This window comes from Chinchilla lanigera, unplaced genomic scaffold (genome assembly GCF_000276665.1).
Source record: "Chinchilla lanigera isolate Chin_1 unplaced genomic scaffold, ChiLan1.0 scaffold00042, whole genome shotgun sequence".
NCBI classification, from domain to species: Eukaryota; Metazoa; Chordata; class Mammalia; order Rodentia; family Chinchillidae; genus Chinchilla; species Chinchilla lanigera.
The window spans coordinates 8,441,400-8,451,831 of NW_004955443.1; the positions used below are offsets into that span (position 1 = coordinate 8,441,400).

The window sequence follows — 10,432 nt, forward strand, 5'->3', positions numbered from 1 at the left end:
ATACACAAATCTATAGAGTGGACTAACGGTTGCCTAGGGCAGGAGCATATGGAGGAGTGGCAGTGCTAAGGGACTTAGTGATTCTTTTAAGAAATGAAATGTTCTAACCTAGTTGTAGTAATGGTTACACAACTGTGGAAATAATACCTAAAGTTATTAAATTATATATTTTGTGTGTCAGAAGGGGGGGTTACTGGAGATTAATCATGTTTTGTGTTGATTGCATGTTGTAGTAATATTTTTGATATATTAGGTTAAATAAAATATTAAAACATTTAAAAAAGAAGCCGTATTCTCTGGGGATTAGTTTCCCTTGGGGGCTGCGGCCATATTGATCCATGCGGATGAATAATCACAAGCATGTGTTTGCTCGAGGGTTACCCCCTGGACAACAGCTGGGAAGAAAACAGACCGGTGGGCAGCTCAGGGCGGAGGAGATGAGTCTGAGCTGAGGGCAACCGGGAGACAGAGCATTGAAGCGCTTCTCCCGCCGCCTCGCTCGCTCCCTCTGCTGGACATCGCTCCAGACCTCGCCTCTCAGCATCAGGGAAGCCGGAACCAAACTCTGCCCAAACTGCCCTCGTCTCCAGGCAGGGGATTAAGGGAAGGAATGTACACAAGTGGGTGTGGAATTCATTCTTTCAGTTTCAGAAACGTATTTATAGATACATTTTTCTCATTAAGTAAATTCTGAGGTGGGGGAAGAGAGAAAGGGAACGTTATCAATCAAAAACAACTCCACAGCTTACGGAAGTGAACTTAAAAATTAAAGGGAAAAAAACCCAAGTCCACATTCCCACCTCTGGCGGAACAGCCACTTTGGTTAGTATTTTGAATTCAACCAATAATATCTATGAATTACTGACAGCACTTCCTTCAGTTCAGTAGTGTGGAGAGCAGGGAACCAAGTGTCATGGAAGACAGAAACTTCAAGAGATGATGTGTAATTCCAGTGAGATTCAGTAGATGGCAGATAGGAGCTATTTTTTCAACACCAAGAGCGGTTACCAGTGAAATACATGTTCAAGGAAGTGCTTGAGTTTCTTTCAGACTGCCAAACAGAAGGGACAGGCAGGATGTCTTGGTAAGCCACATCTTATTTTATTCTATAAAAGCAAATAATGGTATAGCTAGTTATGGGGACAAAGCTCACAGCTGCCTCTATGACTAAGTCCTGGCTATTACATTTCAGACATGCACTTACTGTGTGTGGGGAGTGAACTAGAATTTATCAGTTCTAGAGACTTGTTTTCCCCTCTTGAATGAATGACACCTCTGCATGATTTTCTATCAAATGATATCTTTGAATTAAGTTTTTGGTACAATTTAGATATGCATAACGATCATATTCACCATAGGGAATTTGTACCTATACATGATGTATTTTGATTTCTCTCTTTTCCCAACCGCCTCTCCTCCATTCAATCCCTCTTCCCCTCCTTATTTATAAAGTTTTGTTTCCATTTTATCACTTTTATTATTTTTTTCTTTTCCTTTCTTTCCTTTCCTATTGCCCCCTCCCTAGTTCCGCTTTCTTTTGAACAATTTCTTATTTCACAATAGATCCTTATTTACACTTTTGGTTTCTTACACTGGAGAAACAATGTGGTATTTACACATGTGTGTCCGATTTATTCCACTCAAGGATATGGCCTTAAGGTGCATCAATTTACCTAGAAATGTCTGAAATTTATCCTTCTTTTTTATTTTAAATTTATCCTTCTTTATGGTGAAGTAATACTCCACAATATAAAAAAAAATCATGGTTTTAAAAACTATTCCTCACTTGACGGGCATTTGGGTTGTTTCCAAGATTTAGCTATTACCAACTATGCTGCTATAAGCATGGGTGTGCTGCAAGAGATATTTTTGAATGAGATGAATATTTGAGTCACAGACTTTACAACAGCTCGTTCTTTGTTGATTTTCATAGACATCACTCTTTACCTCATCTCCTCTGCATCCATAATCGTTGCAATGAAAAGTGACATGCATTTGTGTGGACTTAGTTTAACGTCCTGCAAGTGTTCATGTATTGGAATGTTCTCTCTATTTTCATGTAGTAAGAAGGTGACCGTCAGTCTGACTATGGTGTTTGGAGGTGGGGCCCTCGGGAGACGATGAGTGCTATAGAGACATGTTCATGAGGGTGGAGCCCCATGACTGAATTCAAGAGGTTTTTGAAGAAGGCTAGAGGCAGGAGAAACACACTTGTGCTCCCTGTCTCTTGCTATGCCGTGTCCTGGGCTGTGTTGGAAACCGGCAGCAAGAAGGCCACCACAGGTGCAGCTCCCACCCTGGACCAGAACTGTGCGCCAAAAGAAATCTCTTCTCTCTAGCAAGTAGGCTGCTGCTGGTATTTCATTAGAATAATACAAAAATGTGGCTGAAAGTCATCCTTTCCAGAGGCAGCGTGGTGTTTCGACTCCGGTTTTCATGGACAGGTTTATTTTAATTTCTGCTCAGGGTGGCTCCACTTGGGATTCTCTTCTGCTTTCTTGGCCCACTGAGACTATTCTGGTGAGCTGGAAGTCAGGTGGAATTATAGGCTTTGAAAATGATTTCCAGGCCACATCCAGCTTGGTCAAAGTCTTAAAAGTGAACATATATGTACAACAAAAAGCAAAAGTTCACAAAATCACATAGGAAACCAAAGAGAAAAGCTTTTGAACTGGTTCCAATCCTTTCAATCTGTTGTTAATAGCTAGTTGGTCCAGCCTAGAGAAGACTCAAGATGGGTAGGAGGCCCAGATGGACTGGATGAGTATGATTCATCAAGGTTAGTCAAACCCGATTTGATGCCCCAAGTCTCTAAACAAAGGCAAATGTATAGTTTCATTGTAACACATAGGGGCCGGGGATATAGCTCAGCAGCATAAGCACATGCCTGGCAAGCGTGAAGTCCTGAGTTCGAATCCCTGTTCTGAAAAAAAAGAAAAAGGAAGTCATTGTAACACATAAAACTAATATTATCATAATCACAAAAACTGACAGAGGTACACCTGAAATGGAAGGGTGATTTATGCTTTTAAATGCTTGCATAAAAGCATTTAAATTAAAGTATCCTTTTCTGTTTGACTTAGTCAATAATCATTTATTTGTAGTAAAACAGTTTTGAGGTTCTAACAGATGAGGGTCAGTGGCTGTCATTAAGATTTTGAGTAAGAAATATTTTGTGGCCTGACATGATGGTGCATGCCTTAATCTCCATGCTCAGGAGGCTGAGGTAGGAGGATCGTTGTAAGTTCAAGGCCAGCCTGAACTGTGTAGCAAGACCCTGTCTTAAAAAAAAAAAAAAAGAAAGAAAGAAACCCCAAAAACATAATAAAAAAGAAATGTTCTGAGAAATTGAGGCATTGATTTTAACTGATTTTAGTAATTTTGGTATCTAAAATTTATAGAATCTATAAATATCTAAACACTGCTTCTTTGTGCATATAATAGCTTGATATCCATTATAGAAATAAAAAAATGGTTTCACAAACCGAGAACTTTAAATTAGTGACTTGAATTGGAAGGACAGAATGGGAGTTGGGCATTTGAGTGAATTAATTCAGCTAGATACAAAGATATTTGAGACAATTAACTTAGTCAAATATAAAACTGAAGCTGTGCTTTCATCCAGTGCTTAAGGATGGATAGTTTCATCCATTTTGATCTTTCATAGTGGTGCTGTTGTCAAAAGGACAAAGACAGCTTTTGTCTTGCTTGTGCTGAGCTCTTACTGCACTAAGCACTGCGTCCATAGTGGGGTCCTGTGTGGCTCTAATCTCTGGAGACACTGTCTATATATACCATACCTGGCAACTTTGATCACTGCTTCCTTGAATTCTGGAGTTTGCCAGAGGTAGAGAGAACCCATGATTTGGACTCTGGTGTGGGAACAAGCAGGAAATCCTTCTGAGACTTTAAGCCCAGCCCTTTTAACCCAATCCAGCTTGTGACTTGTGGCTGTGTTCTGAGATATTAAACACTCGGCTGGCCTTCCTTGCAGGGATTGGGTGTCATTTTTATTCTCATTGTCTCCACCACTCTGGGCAGCCACTACAAGGACCATGGACTGGGTGGCTTATTAACAGCAGAAATTCGCCTTCACCCTTCTGAGGGCTGGAAGTCCAAGATCAGAGTGCCACTCTGGTGAGGGCCTTCTTCTGAACTGTAGGGCCTTCTTCTGAACATTGATGAGCAGCTTCTCAGACCCTCACATTGAAGAAAGAGAGCCAGAGAGCTCTGAGGTCCCCCGTGGAAGGGTACTAATCCCATTCATGAGACCTCCATCCCCTGGTATAATTATTTCCCAAAGGCTTTCATCTCCTAACTCCATTGCATTAGGAGTTGGAATTTCAGCATATGACTTTTAGGGAGCAAAAATATTCAGTCCATAGCACCCATTTAAGTATTAGACCTTGTGTGAATAGCTCTTTCAGGAAGCTGGACAGGGATAATTGAGAAATGTCTGGGTCTTTCCATCAAAAACAATCAATGCCATCAAAAGACCATCTTTACTTTGAACATGAACTTTGATGTTGCTATCATCTTCCTTGTTCAGAATCTTTGTGGATGCAGTCTGGTGGTAGTGGTGGTGGGTGGGGAAACGAGTTCATTTCTGATGTTAGAAGAAATCAGCATAATCAGGATATTACTGGATACCCCTGCAGAAGGGTAAAGGCAAGCTCTGAAAACCAGACACGTTTGCATGTCTGACTTGGGGAACTGAATGGGTTTATTTCTGGGGAACTGAATTATTTAGGTCCATCTGTGCAGTTGAGATACAGAAAAGAACACATGCAAAGAGGAATTGGGCACTTGGCCAGGTCTGGTGGTTTATTTGTCTAATGCTGTTCAAGGGGATTTTGAATAAATTCCCTGAGGGAGCTATGCAGCGGTACAACCCCAGCAGAAAGGCTGCCTGTGGTTGAGCAGAGTATCAGCTTGTAGGGTTCATCCTAACACAACACCCCCTAGTCTCATGTGCCAGTGGATTGCCAATAATAAAATAGTATATGAGCTAGCACTGGTTGATAAGTAATCAACAGGCAAAACCTAGACAATATCTAGCATTTCTCAGGGGAAAGTATGCATTTGATGAGCAAATGAAAAAAGTTTTCTGAATAAGAGAGGAGGAAACAGCTTCCATCCCCCGAGTTCCCCAGTGCTCCTCAGCACCTCATCACTCTTGGCATAGAACCCCAACTCCTTGCAGTGTGCTACAAGGTCCTGTGGAGATTTGTTGTCTTCTCATCTTTTCTTGCCCTGTACTCGCTCTTTGCTTGCCCTCTTTGCTGTTCCTAAGATAAACCAACCTCAATTCCACCTCATGGCCTTTGTATATGGCTTTTCCATTGCCAGAATTTCTCATCCCATGGATCTGGATGGGGGAGACTCATTCCCTCCCTTTTGATTTCTCTGTTTTGATTTCTACGTCTCGAAAAGTACTTCTCAAAAATTTCTCCTTTTTGATTTCTACTTCTCCTATGGATCAATAAAAAATAACACCATCTCATACTTACACCGAGCACTATGTCCTGCCTACGATTACCCTGTTTTATTTGTCTGCACAGCACTTATCACCACATGGAATTAAGTTTATATAATTTAATTAGCTCTCTCAGAAATAGGACTTTGTTTTCTCCACTGCTCCGCCTTTGGTTCCTAAAACATGGCCACTAGATGGTCAATAAATAGTAGCAAAATAATAAATAGATAAATGAATAGATCCTCTAAAAATATTTTGTCATGACATTAGGACTAACACCTGTGTAGATAATAAAATGTAATCAAGAACAGTACTACTTCAGCCACATGAAAGAACTCCCAAGAGAGTCACAGGAATCATGACCTTCATTCAGAGACTGAAAGGGTGCTGGGTGAACCTTAGCCTGAGTTCTAAATGAGCTTGGGAGAGTTGAAGTCAGAGGAATTTCCATGAACCATCTGTGTTAGATCCCTGTGTTGCTGTAACAAATTTCTCATAAGCTTGCTGGTTTAAAACAATAGAAATTGATTCCTTCATTGTCCTGGAGGCCAAGAGTACAAAATCAAGGTGTCCACAAGGCTGTGGTCTCTCTAGAGCCTCCTCCAACACCTGGTGGCTATTTGCATTCCTTGGCTGCGGTCAAGTCACTCAAATCACTGCCTCTGTCTTTACGTAGGCGTCGCCAACACTTCCTCTGCTGCCTCTGTCAAATATTCCTCTGCCTTTTTCTTGTAGGTACACTTATCATTGGGCTTTGGGTCCACCTGGATGATACAGGATCATATCCCCACCCCAAGAACCTTAAGACCCTTTTTCTAAATAAGATAACCTTCAGTTTTGATGAACTAAAACCTGTTAGGCGGTAGACATATATTTTGGAGGGAACCACCCTACAACCACTATACCTAATCAACTTGCTTGATTAGAGCTTATAGATCATATATTTTCCTGGTTTCAGTTTGTATAACCTGAAAGAATGTAGCCTTCATTTTATGAGTCTCTAACGAAAATGTTGTCAGTCATGCCTAATTTAAAATAATCATTTAATGTGGACTTTTTTCCTCCATAGGATCTGTATATATGTCCAGATGGTCTGACTACCTCAAGAATGTCTGTTGCCACAAAATGGCTCAAATTAAATTGCGAACCTTCCACTTTGTTATCATCTTCATATTAATGCGTGAGATCAAAACCCAAATATCTGATGAAAGTGAATTTTTAGTTGACAGGTCCCAAACAGGTCTCACCCATGTTCCCAAGGATCTATCCTTGAAAACAACAACCTTAGATCTATCCCAAAACTACATATCTGAGATTCAGTCTTCTGACATGCTACCACTATCAAAGCTGAGGATTTTGATACTGTCTCACAATAGAATCCAGTATCTTGATATCAGTGTTTTCAAATTCAACCAGCAATTGGAATTCTTGGACTTGTCCCATAATGAATTGAGGACAATTTCTTGCTACCCTACGGTGAACTTCAAGCATTTAGACCTCTCCTTTAATGCATTTGATGCCCTTCCCATATGCAAGGAGTTTGGCAACCTCTCTCAACTAAAATTTCTAGGACTGAGTGCAACACAGTTACAAAAATCTAGCATGCAGCCAATTGCTCATTTGAATATCAGTAAAGTTTTGCTTGTTTTAGGAGACACTTATGGGGAAAAAGAAGAGCCTGATAGTCTTCAAGATCTTCATACAAGGAGTCTGCATGTTGTTTTCCCCACAAAAAAGGAATTCCATTTCATTCTGAATGTGTCAGTCAGTACTGCAGTAAATGTGGAGCTATCTAATATCAAGTGTGTGCTACACGACAATGAGTGTCGTTTCCTAGATGTTTTGTCAGAACTTCAAAAGAAACCAAGGCTACCAAATCTTACCTTAAATAACATTGAAACAACTTGGAATACTTTGATGAGTATCATGCAGATTGCTTGGCATACAAACATGGAGTATTTTTCAATTTCAAATGTGAAACTACAAGGTCAACTGGGCATCAGAAATTTTGGTTCTTCTGCTACTTCCCTGAAGGCATTGTCTATAAAGCAAGTTGTCAGTGATGTGTTCAATTTTCCACAAAGTAATATCTACAGGATCTTTTCAAATATGAAAATCCAAAATCTCACATTGTCTGGTACACGTATGATCCACATACTTTGCCCATCCCAAATTAGCCCATTTTTATATTTGGATTTTTCCAATAATCTCTTAACAGATACAATTTTTAAAAACTGTAAAACCTTAGTTGCATTAAAAACACTTAGTTTAAAAATGAATCAATTAAAAGAACTTGCAAATGTAATTCTGATGACCAAGGAAATGAAGTCTCTACAACAACTGGATATTAGCCAGAATTCTCTAAGGTATGATGAAGATGAAAATACTTGCTCTTGGGCTGAAAGTTTATTAAGTTTAAATATGTCTTCAAATATACTTACTGAGTCTGTATTCAGATGTTTACCTCCCAAGGTCGAGGTACTTGATCTTCACAGCAATAGGATAATGAACATCCCTGAGGATGTCACCTATCTGGAGTCTTTGCAAGAACTCAATGTTGCTTTCAATTCTTTAACTGACCTTCCTGGATGTGGTGCCTTCAGTAGCCTTTCTGCACTGATCATTGACCATAATTTAGTTTCCCACCCATCAACTGATTTTTTCCAAAGCTGCCAGAAGATTAGGTCAATGAAAGCAGGGAACAACCCATTCCATTGCACATGTGAGTTAAGAGAATTCATCAAAAATACTGGCCAACTGTCAAGTGACATAGTGTGGGACTGGCCTGAAACTTACAAGTGTCACTATCCAGACCCTTATAAGGGAATCCTGCTAAAGGACTTCCATGTGTCTCCACTATCCTGCAACACAACTCTGCTTATCGTGACCATAGTGACCTCCATGCTGGTGTTGGCTGCTACTGTCACCTTCCTCTGCCTCTACTTTGATCTGCCCTGGTATCTCAGGATGATGTGTCAGTGGACCCAGACCCTGCGCAGGACCAGGAACATCCCCTTAGAGGAACTCCAAAGAAATCTTCAGTTTCATGCTTTTATCTCCTACAGTGGGCATGATTCTGCCTGGGTGAAGAATGAATTACTACCAAACCTTGAGAAAGAAAACTTACAGATCTGCCTCCATGAGAGGAACTTTGTTCCTGGCAAGAGCATCGTGGAAAATATCATCAGTTGCATTGAGAAGAGCTACAAGTCCATCTTTGTTTTGTCTCCCAACTTTATCCAGAGCGAGTGGTGCCATTATGAACTCTACTTTGCCCACCACAATCTTTTCCATGCAGCTTTTGATAACTTAATCCTGATCTTACTGGCACCCATCCCACAGTACGCCATTCCTAACAACTACCACAAGCTCAAAACCCTCATGGCGCGGAGGACATATTTGAAATGGCCCACAGAGAAGAGCAAGCATGGACTTTTTTGGGCAAACCTAAGAGCAGCCATTAATATAAATCTGATGAACGAAGTGAAAGAAAAAAATCACACATAGAGCTAAAAATGTTCCTCCTGTCAATGATTTAGTTAGTAATTTGTACTTTCGGATCCCAGCTTACCAATTATATGTTGTAGTAAAAAAATTAATAAAAGGAGATAATTTTGATTTAAACAGTTTACTTCAAACACTCGAGGGATTTGTCTGTTTCTTTGCTATAACAAAATTCATTGAATTTATCATGAAATCAAAATGTATATCTTGATTGTTTTGCTCATTGATGTGTATTTCTATGTGCTGAGTCCATACTGGAAAAGTTCCTCGACGTGGTGGTGCAGAAGTAATGTCAGAGGTCCCAGGGGAAGCTCTGTAATTACCTGTAATCCCAGCACTTGCGAGGTTGAGGCAGGAGAATCGCCATGAGTTCATGCACTACATAGAGAGACCCTGCCCCTTCCAATCCATGACTTACACACATTGGCTAGTTTCTATAGCAGATGTCTGTATTTGTTTATGTTCTCTGCATTCAACTCCACATTTGCTTCTACATGTTGAAGGTGGCTTATTGCTAATGCTCAAGACTCTCTGCCTGAAGGGTCTTTATCCCAGCCATGAGCTCCACACAAAGGGCAACTTAGAACTGCTGGAGAGTTCTTAGCAGTAGCCATCAACCAATGTCAGAAAGAGAGTCGGATTACTGTTCCAACTTTTTAACCCATTTTTGAAGATAAATCTGTGGTATACTTTATACTTTCCCTGAGTTCCCTAATGGAATAATCTTCTGGTTGTTCCCAGGAGAAATAGCTTGATAAAGTATTCTCTACTGGCATCCTGTTTTTATCTCATGCACTCATTCTCTATGGGCGTGTTCTATAATCACATCTAAAATAAATTATGTGCAGCGGAATCCTTATCTCAGAGTGTGTTCCTGGGGAAGCCTAAACCAAGAAGATGTTTCAGTTCTGTCCAAATAGAAATTCTGAACTATTTCTTTTGTGTGTGGCTAGAGATCTTCACGCGATTCTGCTTGTATAAACTACCATGCACAGAAGCCTTTCTCTTTTGACCCAAAGGAAGAATAGCTGAGATGCAGAGCTTCTGAACATAGCCTCCCTCTCTTTGGGAAATGTAGAGTGTAAACAAATTGGTGCAAGGCAAAGACTAGGCTATGTCATATATTTTCTGTATTTATCAAACATCCTCTCATCCACCTTCTTACTTTGGTAGCCTGCTCTGGGCAAATGTAGACTGACAGCACCTTGTCAGAACTGCACACTGTCAGTCTCACTTTATGCCACATGGCTTCACTAACACCACTGCATGAGGAGGTGCTGGAGGCTTGTTCACCCATTCCGACATGTGCACAAACCTGGAAGTACAAGGTGTCCTCTGGAGTGATCCTTAACCACCAATGGTGGGAGCCATTAGACAGGTACTCTTCCTTCTATTCTTGGTGAAAGAAGGAAAGAGAGAGAGAGAGAGAGAGAGAGAGAGAGAGAGAGAGAG

At 40.5% G+C, this 10,432-nt stretch overlaps 2 protein-coding genes across 2 annotated transcripts in view; both read left to right on the forward strand.

Moving 5' to 3' along the window:
- Positions 1 to 1,019: 1,019 nt before the first annotated feature.
- Tlr1 (toll-like receptor 1) lies at positions 1,020 to 8,919 on the forward strand (the record flags this gene model as incomplete). Its single annotated transcript, XM_005391996.2, is given in 2 exon segments — positions 1,020 to 1,084; positions 6,546 to 8,919. A coding segment is annotated over 1 exon segment (2,363 nt), but the record flags the coding sequence as incomplete, so codon positions are not given.
- Tlr10 (toll-like receptor 10) overlaps positions 1,040 to 10,432 on the forward strand; it is a 26,528-nt gene continuing 17,135 nt past the window's right edge. The window contains exon 1 of the mRNA XM_013518055.1: positions 1,040 to 1,084. The gene's annotated coding sequence lies outside the window, so the exon portion shown is untranslated. The remainder of the gene's footprint in view (positions 1,085 to 10,432) is intronic.